The sequence below is a fragment of the Hemitrygon akajei genome, chromosome 23 (genome assembly GCF_048418815.1).
Source record: "Hemitrygon akajei chromosome 23, sHemAka1.3, whole genome shotgun sequence".
Lineage (NCBI taxonomy): Eukaryota > Metazoa > Chordata > Chondrichthyes > Myliobatiformes > Dasyatidae > Hemitrygon > Hemitrygon akajei.
The window spans coordinates 26,895,350-26,914,502 of record NC_133146.1 but is presented as its reverse complement, the minus strand read 5'-3'; the positions used below and the strand labels follow the sequence as shown (position 1 = coordinate 26,914,502).

The following is a 19,153-nucleotide window of genomic DNA, read 5'->3' as shown; positions in this document are numbered from 1 at the left end:
AAGCTCAAAGCTTTATAGAGCAGATGCACTTAACCACAAACAGCTCTGGGCAGTTAAAGAGGAGGAGAAGGAGGTGGCTCCAAAAAATGTCCCTATTCTCAACGATGGTGAAGTCCAGCACATGAGTGCCAAATACAATTTTGAAACATTTGCAGCCATCTTCAGCCAGAAGTGTCAAGTGGGTATCAACTTCTTCCAAACGTCACCGAAAGCAGTCTACAGTAAATTAATTCTCTTCACTTGTTTTTCAGAAATAGCTGAGCAAGGGATAAAGTAAAGACAGTGGGATGACACCTATCCCAGCTGAAGCACTGAAGTACTGCATTAATTGAATTTATTTAATCTTACATCCGTCAAAACGTGAGGGAGTAAAAATCTTTGTGTTATGAGTCCATCGCAATGTACAGACATGTGAATTTATACGTAAGCCTAATGGTTTGTAGAAAGAAGCTATCCCATAACCTGTTGGTCCTGGCTTTAATGCTGTGGTACTGTTTGCCAGATGGAAGCAGCTGAAACAGTTTATGGTTGCGGTGACTGGTGTCCCCAATAATCTTCCAGGCCTTCTTTATGCACCTTCTGCTGCAAATGTCCTTAATGGAGGGAAGTTCACATTCACAGATGTGCTAGGCTAACCGTACCACTCTCTGTAGTGCTCAGTGATCAAGTTGGTGCAGTTCCCATACCAGGCATTGATACAGACAGGCAGGAGCTCTCATTCAAAGAACTAGCTTTGCCTCTACCAGTATTGTTACAAAATGGACAGTTTCTTGACAGTTTGGAAAACTGGGCAATTGAACAGCATCCACCAGAAACAAGACAAGTTTAATATGGCAACACACACAAAATGCTGGTGGAACGCAGCAGGCCAGGCAGCATCTATAGGGAGAAGCACTGACGACGTTTTGGGCCGAGACCCTTCGTCAGGACTAATATGGTTATCTCACTTTCAGTTTCCTCTTAATTCCCTCCCTCTCCCTTCCCCCATCTCACCTTCACTCTGTCTCCTCTTCTAGCTGCCTATCACCTCTCATGACTCTGCCTTCTTCTACTACCCATAGTGCTTTCCCCTTAGATTCCTTCTTCACCTCTCCTGCCTATCCCCTCCCTGCTTCCCCTCCCCCACCCCTTGATCTTTCCTCTGATGGTTTTCCACCCTCCCCCCCACCTTCTTTATAGGGCCCCTGCCCCCTCCTTCTTTAGTCCTGATGAAGGGTCTTGACCCAAAATATTGACTGCTTCTTTCAATGGATGCTGCCCGACCTGCTGAGTTCATCCAGTTTTTTTGTACGTCTTGATTTGACCACAGCATCTGCAGTGCACTTTGTGTTTCCTCTTAATCATCATTGGAGTGTTATTAATTGTGCCAAGGAGCAGCACTTGTGGGCCAAATGGTCTAATTATGCTCCTCTGTCTTATCATTAACCTGTCCGCCAATGTTCAATTTGCATTTTATCTCTTCTGCTTCTTATCTTAACAGTCTTACTAGAGATAGACTAAAGACTTGAATTGTAAAGAAGCGAGAGAGGATGCCTTTGATGTCAAGGCAATATTTGATCAAGGAAAAAAGAAGCCAATGTGTGTCAAGGAGAAAAAACGCTAATTGTTGGAATCATACTGCACACTAAAGGAAAAGGGTTGTGGCTATTAGAGGTTAATCATTATAATCCCAGAATGTCAGTTGAAGAATTCCTCAGGGCCATGCCCTGGCTACCACTATTTTTAGTTTTTAACTGTTCAATGTCCTCCATAAGATCTGAAGTGAAGATATTTACTGATGATTGTAGAATAGAAGACAAACTGGATTGCCTGCGGCTGACTTAGCATGAGACTGATTTGCCTTTCTCTGCTGAACCAATGCAAGATGAGGAACTGCAGCCTACTTGTTCTTGCAGAAACATGGCTACAGGACAACATCCCATGCACCATCAATCTTCAGGCATGCAAATCAGGGGCTTGTGCTAATATTATTTTGTGACTGTATATACTTTCCTAATTGTATGTGCTGTATGTGACTGTATGTACTGTTCTGGCCCTGGAGAAATACTGTTTTGTTCAGCTATATACATTTGTATGGTTGAATGACAATCAAACTTAAATTTACACCTGAACGAGATCACAGACTGGGTGCCTATCGTGAGTAGTTCGCCCGCTGACGTGCTCCATCCTGGCAGAACCATCTATGGGCCCTAGCTGAGGTCTTTGATGGAGTACCTTCCACTTGTGTGGATGTACAGCTGCAAACAACACTCAAGGAACTTGTCAATATTCAGCTCTATCAAACAACCATCCTATACATTAATTCCTTCCATCATCAATGCATAGTGGTCATAAGGTGCACTACCTACCAAGAATGCACTGCCTCTCCTTTTGCAGAATCTTCTCAACTTGTGACAATTATTATCAAGCAGAATAAGAGCAGCAAGTACACCATTAACTGCAGATTCCTGACTGGCATAATCCTGACTTGGAAATATATTGCTGTTCTTTCATCATTGCTGGGTCCAATCCCTGGAAATCCCTACTCAAACAATACTGCTGGAGTACCTTCTCCAGAGGATTTATTGTCATTCAGGAAGGCAGATCTTTACCACCATGTCAAGCATATTTAAAGGTGTGGGATTATATTTGTACAGCCGGCAATGGCGCCATTCTGTAAATGATTAATGATAACCGGTTTAATTGCATGAATGCCGGAACAGGTGAAACAATAAAATAGAATGTGGATGAAGGAAAAGAACAACCAAAAGAGATAACAAGAACTTATTACAACATATTTGATACAACACCACATCCCAAGGTCAGTTATGTTGATGTAATCAAACATGGAGAGCAGCTGAGTGAATTACTGACATGCAACTTCAGGTCCAGTCAGTCCACAAGTTAATATTATAGATGCATTTTTCAAGACAATTAAATTGTCAATGCAAATATAGGTTTACCACTAAGAATAATAGATCATTGTTCAGTAAGAAAGAGCTTTCTGTTTTTTTTATTACTTTGTTGCCTCTCTGAAAGAGAAAGTATTGAACTTTGTACAGGGTAAAACAAAACTTCTTTAAATGTAGGTTTGTGCCAGATGTTGAATTTTGTATAAAAAGCCATGTTATTAAAGAGGTTTTCTTGGCCTTGGGCCATGATCTCTTGTGGAGAGGCTGCCTCCCACACTCTTTCACTAGTGGTCCAGCTCCTAACACTTTGACCTGGTGGAGTGCAAGTGGCTGAACTTACTGAAAGGCTTTGTTAGCTCGTGAGGTGTCAGCTTCAGAACAGCAACAGCTGGAATTTTTAGAAGCAATTCGGATATATACCTGTACATCCCAAAGAGGAAGAAATATTCTAAAGGAAAAATGACACATTCATGGCTAATAAGAGAAGTCAAAGCCAATATAAAAGCTAAAGAGAGGGCATATAATAGAGCAACAATTAGTGGGAAGTTAGAAGATTGGGAAGCTTTTAAAAATCAGAAGGTAACTTAAAAAGTCATTAAAGATGGAATAGGAAAATAAGCTCCCAATAATATTAAAGAGAATACCAAAAGTTTTTTCAGATACATAAAGTGTAAAAGAGAGGTGGGACAGGATATTGGACTGCTGGAAAATTAAGCTGAAGGGGTAGTAATGGGGGGCAAGGAATGGCAGATGAATGAATAAGTATTTTGCATCAGTCTTCACTGTAGAGGACACTGGCAGTATGGTGTAACTTCCAGATGTCAGGACCATGAAGTGTGTGAAGTTATGATAATTAGAAAGAAGGTTCTTGGGAAACTGAAAGGTATGAAAGTGGTTAAGTCACCTGGACCAGACAGTATACACCCCAGAGTTCTGAAAGAGGTAGCTGAAGAGATTGTGGAGGCATTAGTAATGATCTTTCAAGAAATACTAGGTTTTGGAATGGTTCCGGAAGACTGGAAAAATTGCAAAAGTCACTCCACTCTTCAAGAAGGGAGGGAGGCAGAAGAAAGGAAATGATAGGCCAGTTAATCTGACCTTGGTGGTTGGGAAGATATTGGAGTCGATTACTAAGAAAGAGATCTCAGGGTACTTGGAAGCACATGATAAAATGGGCCACAGTCTGCATGGTATTTTCAAGGGAAAATCTTGCCTGACAAACCTGTTTAAATTCTTTGAAGAAATAACAAGCAGGATAGAGAAAGGAGAATCGGTTGATGTTGTATACTTGGATTTTCAGAAGGCCTTTGACAAGATGCCACACGATGCTGCTTAACAAGCTCAAGTCCATAGTATTACAGGCAAGATTCTAGCATGGATAAAGTAATGGCTGATTGGTAGGAGGCAAAGAGTGAGAATAAAGGGAGCCTTTTCTGGCTTGTTGCCAGTGACTAGTGATGTTCCACAGGGATCTTTGTTGGAACCTATTCTTTTTACAGGATATGTCAATGATTTGGATGTTGGATTTGATAGCTTTATTGCAAAATTTGCAGAGGATATGAAGGTAGATGGAGAAGCAGGTATATTTGAGGAAGTAGAGAGGCTACAGAAGGACTTAGGAGATCGGGCAAATAAATGGCAGATGAAATACAGTGTCAGGAAGTGTATATTAAGGCAATTTGGTAGATGAAAGGGTTGACAACAGTATTTTCTAAATGGAAAGAAGATACAAAAAATGAGGTGCAAAGGGATTTGGGAATTCTTGTGCAGGATTCCCTAAAGTTTAATTTGCCAGTTGAGTCTATGGTGAGGAAGGCAATTGCAATGTTAACATTCATTTCAAGAGAACTGGAAAATAAAGCAAGGATGCAGTGTTGAAACTTTATAAAACACTGGTGAGGCCTCACTTGGAGTATTGTGAGCAGGTTTGGACCCTTTACTTTTAAAAGGATGTGCTGAAACTGGAGAGAGTTCAAAGGAGATGCACAAAAATGATTCCAGGATTGAATTACTTGTCATACGAAGAGTGTTTGATGGCTCTGGGCCTGTATTCACTACAATTCAGAAGAATTGAGAGGTGACCTCATTGAAACGTATTGAATGATGAAAGGCCTTGATAGAGAGGATGTAGCGAGACTCATATGGTGGGAGAGTCTAACCCAGAGGACACAGTCTCAGAAGGGTGTTCTTTTAGAATGGGAATGAGAAGGAATTTCTTTAGCCAGACGAGTGGTGAATCTGTGGAAAGGTCAAGGCTTTAGGTACATGTAAGGCAGAGGTTGATAGATTCTTGATTGTTCAGGGCATGAAGGAATGTAGAGAAAAGCAGGAGATTGGGCTGAGAGGATAATTGGATCAGCCATGATGAAAGCCGGAGCAGACGTGACAGGCCAAATGGCCTAATTCTGCTACTACAGCTTATAGTCTTCAGGCTCACTGTCAAAGTTATTAGTGTTATTGAATGTTTGTGAATACTTGACATTTACACTCAAAATCATTTTCAACCTATCAAAAAGTACAAATGCTGAAGGAAAATTATTAATTTTTTCTGAGCTATAATATTAAAAGACTCACTTAAAAATGATGAAAATCATTTAAATCAATGTAGTTAAATGAAGCAGTGCTCTACTTGTGGAGCTCAATTTCTCACATTTGATTGACTTGTGTCAGGTTGGTCTCTGGGCCAGCTCGGCAGGCAATCATTCCAGCCTGAGACTAGGGAAATCTGTAGAAGTTCACACTGCCCCACTGGAGTCCATGGTTTAAGTGCATTCCAATGCTGAGAAACATAGTTAAATCCAATTATAGGGTCCAAAGAAGATCTCCCCAGTCTGGAGAATGATACCAGCTGTGATGTTAGGTTAAAGACCAAAGGCAAACCCATGCACCAACGGAAAATGACTACATTGTGAAACAACAAATGGCTTCATAACCTTAACCAGGGAGATTGCTAGGTGACTGCTGATGCCAAATATGGAAAAAAATCTCTGCTGAAGGAACCATAGTGAAAAGCACAGTGGTTCCAATAACTGAAAAACAGTTGTTTATCCAGACAGGAAGGAAGTAGACAATGATTGTATGAGAATGGGAGGCATGGTAACATAGTGGTTATACATCACTTTACAGTGCCAGCAATGGGGGTTCAATTCCTGCTGCTGCCTGTTTGCACATTTCCCCCGTGACCACACGGGTTTCATCCCACAACTACAAGTTAGTAGTTTAATTGGTCACGTGGGTGTAAAAGGGCTTGTTACCGTACTGTATCTCTAAATTAAAATAAAATTTAATATGGAAAACTGCTGTTTTGTTTGGCACTTGCTATCCTAGATTTGACTGGAAACATAATTTCACAGTACATTTGCTTGTTACATACACCTGTTAGGGTGCATTTTCCAGATACCTTATGAGATAGTTGTAGCCTTCAGCCAGGAGCAGATGTCATCAGGTGGTTCCCAAACTTCACAGAGCGTTTCGACCCTCAACCACAACACTCTCCAGTTGGTGGGCCGACAGTGGTGGCCAAATCACTGCCCATCTGCTCCTGGCTTCCAGCTTCCCTCCTCTCGCCTACTCCAAATCCAGCAAGAGGCTCATTCTGCCTCTTCCTCTATCCTACGAGCTGCTTGTTTTTTGCTCCTTTCGTCCAGGCCCAGAGCTGACAACAACCGCCATGCTGATTTGGCTGGGAAACCTCTGCAGCCGATCTCCACAGGGAACAACCATGCCTGCCATCCCTTGTCTTTGCACTCCTGCAGTAAGGGCTGGTACTTCAAGGCCTTTCTCTCATGGGCCTCTTCCCATCCCTCCTCACACGGCACCATCAGCTCAACCAGAATTATTTTCCGGTCTTCAGTTGACCACAATACAATGTCCGGGCGGAGGGTTGTATGCATCACCTCCAGGAACTGCAGCCTCCTTCCCACATCGACCCTCATCTCCCAGGACCTAGCTGTTAGCAGCAGATTTGGCTTTGGTTGTTTGGTTACGAAAAGCCTGGCTCCCTCTTTGATGAAGGCGATGGCCTTCCTCTTCTTGCATCTCTCTCGCTCTAGTGCAGGGGTGTCAAACTCATTTTAGGTCACGGGCCAGATTGAGCAAAATGCAGCTTCATGCGGGCCGGATCAGTCGGGCGCGTGCGAACACAGCTTTCGTTGCCTCTGTTTTTTCAGCCTGCTCTCATGTGTCTCAGTCTCTGCTATAACTACAAAGTGTTTCACTTTACAAATTCCGTTTCTTATGAAGAAGACTGCCGAGCAAGACTGCCGAATAAACACTAAAAACCCTGAAAACCTGGTACCTGAATAAACTCAGCATTAGCCATATCATACGCCATAGGCGCTTCGATTACTGGGGCCAGCTTTAATAGTAATTAGATATTATCTCGCGGGCCAAAGATAATTCCACCGCGGGCCGGATTTGGCCCGCGGGCCTTGAGTTTGACATATATGCTCTAGTGTGTCAGCAAGAGCCAGCAGCACCTTATCATAGTGCTACCTATACCGTCCTTGAATTAGAGCTGTTTTACAGCTGGACAGTAAAAAATAAAATTTTAATTTAATTTGGAAAAATGCTGTTTTGTTTGGCATTTGCTATCCTAGATTTGACAAGAAACATAATTTCACAGTACAGAAACAACACATAGCTTAGAAATGCAATGTAAGATTTCAGTCCTGCATAAATTTACTTCCTGCCTTTGGTGACCAAAAAGTTGTCCCAATTCATTCACATTGTAACTTGCTACCTGTACGTCAATATAGCTATCATCAGCCTAACATCAGTAGTGGGGAAGATGCTAGAGTCCATTATTAAAGATGAAATAGTGAAATTATTAAAGATGAAAGGTGATAGGATTGGGCCGAGCCAGCATGGATTTACCAAGGGTAAATCATGCTTGACTAATCTATTGGAGTTTTTCGAGGATGTAACCAAGAAGTTAGACAAGGGAGATCCAGTGGATGTAGTGTACCTCGATTTTCAGAAGGCATTTGATAAGGTCCCACATAGGAGATTGGTGGGTAAAATCAAAGCTCATCGCATTGGGGGGAAGACATTGACATGGATAGAAAACTGGTTGGCAGATAGAAAGCAAAGGGTAGCGGTGAATGGATGTTTCTCGGAATGGCAGGTGGTGACTAGTGGAGTGCCACAGGGCTCGGTATTGGGACCACAGGTGTTTACGATTTACGTCAACGATTTAGATGAAGGCATTGAGAATAACATCAGCAAGTTTGCTGATGATACTAAGCTGGGTGGCAGTGTGACATGTGATGAGGATGTTAGGAGAATTCAGGGTGACTTGAATAGGCTGGGTGAGTGGGCAGATACTTGGCAGATGACGTTTAATGTGAATAAGTGTGAGGTTATCCACTTTGGGAGTAAGAACAGGAAGGCAGATTATTATCTGAATGGTGTAAAGTTAGGTAATGGAGAAATACTAAGAGATCTAGGAGTTCTTGTTCATCAGTCACTGAAGGTGAATGAACAAGTGCAGCAGGCAGTGAAGAAGGCTAATGGAATGTTGGCCTTTATTACAAAGGGAATTGAGTACAAGAGCAAGGAAATCCTCTTGCATTTGTACAGGGCCCTGGTGAGACCACTCCTGGAGTATTGTGTACAATTTTGGTCTCCAGGGTTAAGGAAGGACATCCTGGCTGTAGAGGAAGTGCAGCATAGATTCACAAGGTTAATTCCTGGGATGTCCGGACTGTCCTACACAGAGAGGTTAGAGAGACTGGGCTTGTACGCACTGGAATTAAGGAGATTGAGACGGGATCTGATTGCAACATATAAGATTATTAAGGGATTGGACAAGATAGAGGCAGGAAATATGTTCCAGATGCTGGGAGAGTCCAGTACCAGAGGGCATGGTTTGAGAATAAGGGGTAGGTCATTTAGGACAGAGTTAAGGAAAAACTTCTTCTCCCAGAGAGTTGTGGGGGTCTGGAATGCACTGCCTCGGAAGGCAGTGGAGGCCAATTCTCTGGATGCTTTCAAGAAGGAGCTAGATAGGTATCTTATGGATAGGGGAATCAAGGGATATGGGGACAAGGGAGGAACTGGGTATTGATAGTAGATGATCAGCCATGATCTCAAAATGGCGGTGCAAGCTCAAAGGGCCGAATGGTCTACTTCTGCACCTATTGTCTATTGTCTAATATGTTGTTGTTGTTGTTGTTGTTGTTGTTAAGTGTCATCAATGGCGATCCTATGGTTAGTTGCCCTAAATGAGTTTCGATCCTCGCAAAGAAGAGGACGGCTGGCACAGATTTGAGGAAGGCCGTCACCTTCATCAAAGAAGGAGCCAGGCCTTTCATAACCAAACAACTAAAGCCAAATCTGCTGCTAACAGCCAGGTCCTGGGAGATGAGGGTTGATGTGGGAAGGAGGCTGCAGTTCCCAGAGGTGATGCACACAACCCTCCGCCCGGACATTGTATTGTGGTCAACTGAAGACTGGAAAATAATTCTGGTTGAGCTGACGGTGCCATGGGAGGAGGGATGGGAAGAGGCCCACAAGAGAAAGGCCTTGAAGTACCAGCCCTTACTGAAGGAGTGCAAAGACAAGGGATGGCAGGCATGGTTGTTCCCTGTGGAGATCGGCTGCAGAGGTTTCCCAGCCAAATCAGCATGGCGGTTGTTGTCAGCTCTGTCTGATTGGCGGCTTTCCTTTCTTGCATTGTCTTTCGACCTTGCTGAGCATGATATCCTCTCCCAGGGAGCTGTTTATTTGCATGATATGCCTAAATTACAATTGGTGGACTCTGGTCATTTGAGCCTCCAGAGAGAGACTTGGTTTGAACTTGTTGAGGACCAATTTGTTTGTTGTGTGAGAATTCCACAAGATGCATAATATTTTTCTCCAGCACCAAAATTCAAAGGCATCGATACACTTTTTCTTTACTGTTCAACTTCTGCATCCATATAATGTCATTGGGAACACCATTGCCTGCACAAGTTAAATCTCTGTATGTAGCCAGATCCTGTTGAGATTTTATACCAGAAAGATCAACTAGATCAGGAGCTGATAGTGATGAAGGAAAATGCAGAAGCAACATTTGAAGCCCTACCAAAGAACAAAGTACCTGGTGTTGATGGAATTCCAATTGAAATACTAGAGCAATCAGATGCAGCTGTTGCAATTCTGATGATGCTCTATCAGCTGATCTGGAAGACAATGTCAAGGCCAAGTGACCGGAGGAAATCAGTTTTTTTACCAATACTGGAGAAAGGTGATCTGATGGGGTGTGAAAATTATCGTACAATCCTCATGCCAGCAAGATTTTACTAAAGATCGTTCAGAAAAGACTTCAACCTTATTTAAAGATCTCACAATATAGAAGGCCAAAAACAGAAAATCCTGGAAAATACTCAATAGGCGTGGTGATATCTGTGAGAGTAGAAACAGGAGGGTTGAGTTCTCTTCATTAGAGCTGTGAGTGAGAGAATATCCTATGACAAATATTCCTTTTGTTCAAAACATCTTTTCCTACCTTCTCTTCTACCGAAAACCTACATCTTTCTTTTCCATTTCTGATGAAAGGTCATGGATCTTATAACTGTAGCAGATATAATATCTGTCTCCACATCTCCTCTCTTATTTCCATTCAGGGCTCTGAACAACCCTTCCAAGTGAGGCAGATATTTACATGCACCTTTTTTGGCCTTGTTTATTGTTTTCAGTGCTCCTGATGTGGCCTCTTCTACATCAGTGAAATTAGTTGCATATAAGGCAAACACTTTGCTGAAAACCTAGGGCTCCATCTGTCGTGGATTTCTGCAGCTCCCAGTTGTAAGCCATTTCAATTCTCCTCTCCATTCCCAAACCAACATGTTTGTCCTTGGCCTCCTTTGCACCTGGATGACGCTTATTTCAGACTAGAGGAACAGTCCCTCATATTTTACCTTGGCCACTTACAATCCAACAGAATGAACATTGAACTCTCCACTTTCAGGTGAACTACACCCCCTCTTCTCTCTCTCCTCCTTAGCTACTCAGTTGCTCTCACATCATCTCCCCCCCATCACCCTGTTTCTTTCCCCTCCTCTGCCAATTCCATCACCACACACTCCGTCCACTGTATCGCTTCCCCTTACTATTCACTTCTGCCACCCTGCCCCACCCCCCAATCAGCCAAGATGGAATGGTGAAGCAGACAAAAGGCCAAATGGTATAATTCTTCTCCGATGTCTTATCGTCTCTCATCTCCCTTATTTGTTCCCATTTCCTATCCGATTCCATCCTCTATAGCCATTTGTTTCTTCCCCCACCTCATCTGTTACTTCCTAAACTCCATCTCTATTCCACCAGTTTGTTGTTGCCAGTACAATCTTCTTCTATGTGGTGGTGTGCTGGGGCAACGGCATCAACTGATTAGAAAGGCTGGCTCTGTTATAGGAGTCAAACTGGACACACTGGGGGCTGTGGTAGAACAAAGGGCTCTACGGAAAATCCTGGCAATTCCGAACAACGTTTCTCACTCTCTGCATGCCACCTTGGCTGAACAGAGAAACGTTGTCTCATTTTTACTATGTATTGTACCAGCAGTTATGGTCGAAATGACAATAAAAGTGACTTGACTTGACTTTCAATAATAGACTAAGAGAACCGCGCTGCTCCAAAGAGCGCTATATGAGGTCATTCTTACCCTCTGCTATGAGGCTCTAATCAGGGAAGTGGTGACCCCCTCCTGTTAGACTGTTTGAGGTAACTTATTTTTTATTCTTCTCTTCTAATATTTATATCTGTGCACTTATAATGCTACTGTGAGATTAGTTTCCTTTGGGATCTATAAATATCTATCTATCTATTCCTACCCTTCCCTTCCCTATCTGCCCATCAACCCGTTCTCAACCGGATCCATCTACCGTTTACCAACCTTTACCCGCCTCTTGCCCTCACCATTTTATTCTGGCTATCTCTCCAGTCCGAAAGCCTCAACCTGATTAACAAGCGCAATCCAGCATCTGCAGAATTTCTTGCGTTTAGGTCTCGACCTGAAACTTCGAATTTCATTCCTCGCCACAGATATTGCCCGATACCGAAGTTCTTGTTGGCCCGGAAAATGTACCGGTCCGAAAACTACCGTCCCGTGTGCTGGATTATCGAAAGTTTTCTGGCAATGACACTACTGCTTTTCAAAGCTGGCGGCGCGGGAGCAGAGAGTTTCAGGTCCAGGTACTCTAACCAGATATTCTTCTCAATATGTTGTAGGTTCGGTTTGGGTGACTCAATTTTGTTTTGTCCAAGCCGTCGGGGGCAGAAATAACTGTAAAAACTTGGGTTCTTCATGACATTTTGAAATAGTTTGCCGCCAGTTTGATGAAAACTATTGCACAGTGGCCAACATTTATAATCATGTATAAATCATGTTTGCTAAAGAAACAGAGTATAAAATTCGGGGGATCTACTTATGGATTTCCCCAAAATATAAAACAGTTAAAATAAGTCACAAAACAAAATAACAGAAACCTCCTAAAATTTCCAGTCGCCCCAGCAACGTCCACTGGGGCGCTTCTGCGGCTGCGCGCCGAGGCTCCGCCCCCTTTACCGTCTCCATGGGGATCAGGCATGGCGGCGTCGCGAACGAAGATCAGGACTTCGAAGTCGCACCACAAAGTTAATGAGAAGGCAGTCGCTGACAGCACTCGGGTAGGGGAGCGGAGTTGTACCAATGGGAGTCTTTCAACAGGCTGTAAACATATCTCCATCGTCAACCTCCATCACCCTCCCCGTACGTTCTCGACCCCCCCGTCCTTCCACCGCCCCTCAGCTCCCCCATTCTCCCCCTTTGCCCCCGCCCCTACACTCTCACCCTTCTCCCAACGACTCTTCGTCCCAATATAATCTTGCTTTTCCATCTTTCTCCCAACAGCCCCCTCCAACCTCCACCCACTGTCCCTCCACCTTCTCTCTTCCCACTGTTCACCCCCCATCCCTCACCTTCCCTCCTCCCAGCCCCTAACCCTTCCTTCTTCCCTGCCCACCCTCCTCTCCATCTCCAACCATCCTGCCTGCTTCCCCCTCCACCATCTGTCTTGGCCACCCTTCATCCTCCCTCTGCCCCACCCACCTCCACACCCTCTCCCTTTCATCTTCCTCCCCCCACTCTCATTCCCATCCATCACCCCCACTTCTCTCACCTTCGTTATCCTTACACTTTAGACCGCTTCTCCTCATTCAAGTTGTTTTAGATCAGAATTTATTTGGGTGAAGTAAAGCAGCAGGTTGGGTAAAAAAATGCCAGGGATATTTTCCGCCTCAAGTAGTAATAGTGATGTATATACACAACATAAACGTGGAGTGTGGGTCTTCAAGCTGTAGTACTTCTGTCTGTATGGTATTAATGAGAAAAGGAGCCCAAAGACCCACATTCAATGTTTTAGGAACAGTTTCTTCCCTTCTTGTCATTAGATTTCTGAATGGTTCATGGATACTTGTTTTGCACAATCTGTTTATTTGGTTGTTAGAGCTTTATTGTCATTCCCGAGGACAGTGAGATTGCAGTGCTCCTTCATTCAGTGCAAAACAGCATACTGGAAATTCAATTACTAAATCTAATAAAATGTTTGAGTTAATTAGGAGTTATGTCTAAATTACAGTGGAATTAAAAACAAACAGCTCTAAAGTGGGGCATTGTTCAGTTGCGCGACAGCCCTATGGAAAAGCTGTTTTTCAGTCTGGATGTCTGTGTAGAGATGTTTCTGTATCTCCTGTTGGACTGTAGGATATTGAACAGGTTATTATAAACAATAGGTGCAGGAGTAGGCCATTCGGCCCTTTGAGCCAGTACCGACATTCACTGTAATCATGGCTGATCATCCACAGTCAGTATCCTGTTCCTGCCTTCTCCCCATATCCCTTGACTCCTCTATCTTTAAGAGCTCTAACTCTTTCTTGAAAGCATCCAGAGAATTGGCCTCCACTGCCTTCTGAGGCAGAACATTCCATAGATCCACAACTCTCTGGGTGAAAAAGTTTTCCTCAACTCCATTCTAAATGGCCTACCCATTATTCTTAAACTGTGGCCTCTGGTTCTGGACTCCCCCAACATCGGGAACATGTTTCCTGCCTCTAGTGTGTCCAATCCCTTAATAATCTTATATGTTTCAATCAGATCCCCTCTCATCCTTCTAAATTTCAGTGTATACAAGCCCAGTCGCTCCAATCTTTCAACATATGACAGTCCTGCTATCCTGGGAATTAACCTCATGAACCTATGCTGCACTCCCTCAATAGCAAGAATGTCCTTCCTCAAATTTGGAGACCAAAACTGAACACAATACCCCAGGTGTGGTCTCACCAGGGCCTTGTACAACTGCAGAAGGACCTCTTTGCTCCTATACTCAACTCCCCTTGTTATGAAGGCCAACATGCCATTAGCTTTCTTCACTGCCTGCTGTACCTGCATGCTTACTTTTAGTGACTGATGAACAAGGACACCTAGATCTCGTTGTACTTCCCCTTTTCCTAACTTGACACCATTCAGATAGTAATCTGCCTTCTTGTTCTTGCCACCAAAGTGGATAACCTCACATTTATCCATATTAACCTGCAGCTGCCATGCATCTGCCCACTCACCCAACCTGTCCAAGTCACCCTGCATTCTCCTAACATCCTCCTCATATTTCACACTGCCACCCAGCTTTGTGTCATCTGCAAATTTGCTGATGTTACTTTTAATCCCTTCATCTAAATCATTAATGTACATTGTAAATAGCTGCAGTCCCAGCACCGAGCCTTGCGGTACCCCACTAGTCACTGCCTGCCATTCTGAAAAGGACCCGTTAATCCCTACTCTTTGTTTCCTGTCTGCCAACTAGTTTTCTATCCATGTCAATACCCTACCCCCAATACCATGTGCTCTAATTTTGCCCACAAGTTTCCTATGTGGGACCTTATCAAAGGCTTTCTGAAAGTCCAGGTACACTACATCCACTGGCTCTCCCTTGTCCATTTTCATAGTTACAACCTCAAAAAATTCCAGAAGATTAGTCAAGCATGATTTCCCCTTTGTAAATCTTTGCTTACTTGGACCGATTGCGTTACTGCTGTCCAAATGTGCCACTATTTCATCTTTTATAATTGACTTCCCCACCACTGATGTCAGGCTAACTGGTCTATAATTCCCTGTTTTCTCTCTCCCTCCTTTCTTAAAAAGTGGGATAACATTAGCTACCCTCCAATCCTCAGGAACTGATCCTGAATCTATAGAACATTGGAAAATGATTACCAATGCATCCACGATTTCTAGAGCCACCTCCTTAAGTACCCTGGGATGAAGACCATCAGGTCCTGGGGATTTATCAGCCTTCAGTCCCATCAGTCTACCCAACACAATTTTCTGCCTAATGTGAATTTCCTTCAGTTCCTCTGTTACCCTAGGTCCTCTGGCCACTATTACATCTGGGAGATTGTCTTTGTCTTCCCTAGTGAAGACAGATCCAAAGTACCTGTTCAACTCGTCTGCCATTTCCTTGTTCCCCATAATAAATTCACCCGTTTCTGTCTTCAAGGGCCCAACTTTGGTCTGAATTAATTTTTTCCTCTTCACATACCTAAAGTAGCTTTTGCTATCCTCCTTTATATTCTCGGCTAGCTTACCTTCGTACCTCATCTTTTCTCCCTGTATTGCTTTTTTAGTTATCTTCTGTTGCTCTTTAAAAGTTTCCCAGACCTCTGGCTTCCTGCTCATCTTTGCTATTGTTATACTTCTCTTTTATTTTTATACTGTCCTTGACTTCCCTTGTCAGCCACGGCCGCTCCCTACTCCCTTGGAATCTTTCTTCCTCTTTGGAATGAACTGATCCTGCACCTTCTGTATTATTCCCAGAAATGCCTGCCATTGTTGTTCCACTGTCACCCCTATTCGGGTATCCTTCCAGTCAACTTTGGCCAGTTCCTCCCTCTTGGCTCCATAGTCCCCTTTGTTCAACTGTAATACTGACACTTTCGATTTTCCCTTCTCCCTCTCAAATTGTAGATTAAAACTTATCATATTATGGTCACGACCTGCTAATGGCTCCTTTACCTTGAGATCCCTTATCAAATCTGATTCATTACACAACACTGGATCCAGAATTGCCTTCTCCCTGGTAGGCTCTAGTACAAGGTGCTTTAAGATCCATCTCGTAAAAGTAATCCTATTACTAGGGTGGGTTGAGTCCATCAAGATTTGGTGAACTCACTGTAGACAGTGTGAGTTGTAGATGGCTTGCATATCTGCTCTTTGCGTCACATTGATGTTCTGTGCAGTCCGGATTACTCATGGATGTGCTTTTTGGTCAATCTTTTTATAGCTAGTGTACCATACTATCGTCCAGTAGCTCAGTTTGCTCTCAATTACACATCAATAAAGGCTTACCAGCAGCTTTTGAGGCATGACAGTGGCTGTATTTCATTAGGAGTTTGAGGAGATTTGGTATATTCACCAAAGACAATTGAAAATTTAGAAACATAAAAAACATACAGCACAATACAGGCCCTTCGGCCTACAAAGCTGTGCCAGACATGTCCCTACCTTAGAACTACCTAGGCTTTACCCTTAGCCCTCTATTTTTCTAAGCTCCATTTAGCCATCCAGGAGTCTCTTAAAAGACCCTATCGTTTTTGCCTCCGGCAGCCCATTCCATGCACTCACCACTCTCTGCGTAAAAAAAAAACTTACCCTTGATAATCCTCTGTACCTACTTCCAAGCACCTTAAAACTATGCCCTCTCGTGCTAGCCAATTCAGCCCTGGGAAAAAGCCTCTGACTATCCACATGATCAGTGCCTTTCATTATCTTGTACACCTCTATCAAGTCACCTCTCATCCTCCATCGCTCCAAGGAGAAAAGGCCAAGTTCACTCAACCTATTCTCATAAGGCATGCTCCCTAATCCAGGCAACATCCTTGTAAATCTCCTCTGCATCCTTTCTATGGTTTTCACGTCCTTCCTATAGTGAGGCAACCAGAATTGAGCACAGTACTCCAAGAGGGGTCTGACCAGTGTCCTATATAGCTGCAACATTACCTCATGGCTCTTAAACTCAATCCCATGATTGATGAAGGCCAATGCACTGTATGCCTTCTTAACCACAGAGTCAACCTGCGTAACAGTATCCTATGGACTTGGACCACAAGATCCCTCTGATCCTCCACACTGCCAAGAGTCTTACCATTAATACTGTATTCTGCCATCATATTTGACCTACCAAAATGAACCCCCTCACACTTATTTGGGTGGAACTCCATCTGCCACTTCTCAGCCCAATTTTGCATCCTATCAATGTCCCGTTGTAACCTCTGACAGTCCTCCACACTATCTACAACACACCCAACCTTTGTGTCATCAGCAAATTTACTAACCCAACCCTCCACTTCCTCATCCAGGTCATTTATAAAAATTACAAAGAGTAGGGGTCCCAGAACAGATCCTGAGGCACACCACTGGTCACTGGCCTCCGTGCAGAATAGGACCCATCTACAACCAGTCTTTGCCTTCTGTGGGCAAACCAGTTCTGGATCCACAAAGCAATGTCCCCTTGGATCCCATGCCTCCTTACTTAGTAAGCCTTGCATGGGGTATCTTATTAAATGCCTTGCTAAAATCCATATACACTACATCTACTACATCACTTCATCAATGTGTTTGGTCACATCCTCAAAAAATTCAATCAGGCTCGTAAGGCATGACCTGCCTTTGACAAAGCCATGCTGACTATTCTTAATCGTATTATGCCTCTCCAAATGTTCATAAATCCTGCATTCTGGGGAGACAACACCCTGATAGCTTCTTGATTGGAACTGAAACATCTGCAAACATTTTGCCAAGCTTGGCAATCAACCAAACTTCCAAATAGCCAACCCGAGCTACCAATATTCAGCAATATTTCAAACCTACCCCTCTCTAATCTGTATGGGGTCCATGATCTCACTTCTATAGACTCTGTGTCCATCTCCTGAGTAAGTACAGATGTAAAAAAAATCCATTTAAGATCTCTCCCATCTCTTTCGGCTCCACACAGAGATTACCATTCTGATCTTACAGAGCACCAATTTTGTCTCTTGCAATCCCTTTGCTTTTAAAATATATGCAGAATCCATTAGGATTCTCCTTCATCTTGTCTGCTAGTGCAATCTTGTGCCTTCTTTTCACCCTCCTGATTTCTTTCTTAATGTGTTCTCTTGCATTTCTTGTATTCCATAAGTACTTCATTTATTCCTACCTGCCTACATCTACTATGCACCTCCTTTTTTTCTTAATCAGGGCCTCAATATCTCTTGAAAAGCAAGATTCCCCAAACCTGTTATCTTTACCTCTTATTCTGACAGGCACATACAAGCTTTATACTGTATACTTTTGCCAGAAAAAAGCCTGTCTAATCCACACTTGTCAGATCATTGCTTATACCATCAATATTGACCTTTCTCCAATTTAGAATCTCAACTCGCAGACCAGAGAGATCTTTTTCCATGTTTTTATTGAAACTAAATGGCATTGTGATCACGAGATGCAAAGTGTTCCCTTACACAAACTTTTGTCACCAGCCCTGTTTCATTCCCTAATAGGAAGTCCAGTATCACATTCTCTCTATTTGGGACTTCTATGTACTAATTAAGAAAACTTCACTGAACATATTTGATAAACTCTATCTCATCTCATCCTTTAACAGTATGGGTGTCCCAGTCAATATGTGGGAAGTTAAAATCACCTACTATAACAACCTTATGTTTCTTGGAATAATTGCAATCTCTCTACAAATTTGTTCTGCTAAATCCTGCAAACTTTGCTTGGTCTATAGTACAACCCCCATTAACATGGTTATACCTTTTTTTAGTTCCACTCATAAAGCCTCATTGGATAAGTTCTCCAGTTTGTCCTGATTGAGCACAGCCATGACATTTTCCCTGTCTAGAAACACCAGCTTTCCCCCTTTAAATGCCTTGCACCCTGTTGCATCTAAAACAATGGAACCCCAGAACATTAGGTTGTCAGTCCTGTGCCCCTCCTGCAACCAAGTTTCACTCATGGCTAAAACATATATCCATGTGTTGATCCATGCCCTGAGCTCAAGTGTCTTTCTACGATATTTATTGCATTGAAATATACACAGCTCAGAACACTAGTCACACCATGACTTTATCGGAGGTTAACAACATCTGTCTTCACATCCTCTCCACTATCTGTTCTGGCGCTCTGTTTCCCATACTCATGCAACTCTAGTTTACACCCCCCCACCTCACCACCACCATGCAACATCAGCAAACCTTCCTGCTAGGAT

General features: G+C 43.2%; 1 protein-coding gene across 5 annotated transcripts in view; it reads left to right on the top strand.

Annotated features, from left to right (window-relative positions):
* The first annotated feature begins 12,438 nt into the window (after positions 1 to 12,438).
* cabcoco1 (ciliary associated calcium binding coiled-coil 1) overlaps positions 12,439 to 19,153 on the top strand; it is a 112,429-nt gene continuing 105,714 nt past the window's right edge. For all 5 annotated transcript variants that reach the window (XM_073027248.1, XM_073027246.1, XM_073027245.1 and 2 more), the window contains exon 1: positions 12,439 to 12,539. In XM_073027248.1, coding sequence (XP_072883349.1) covers positions 12,459 to 12,539 — 81 coding nt within the window. In that variant the 5' untranslated portion in view covers positions 12,439 to 12,458. The remainder of the gene's footprint in view (positions 12,540 to 19,153) is intronic.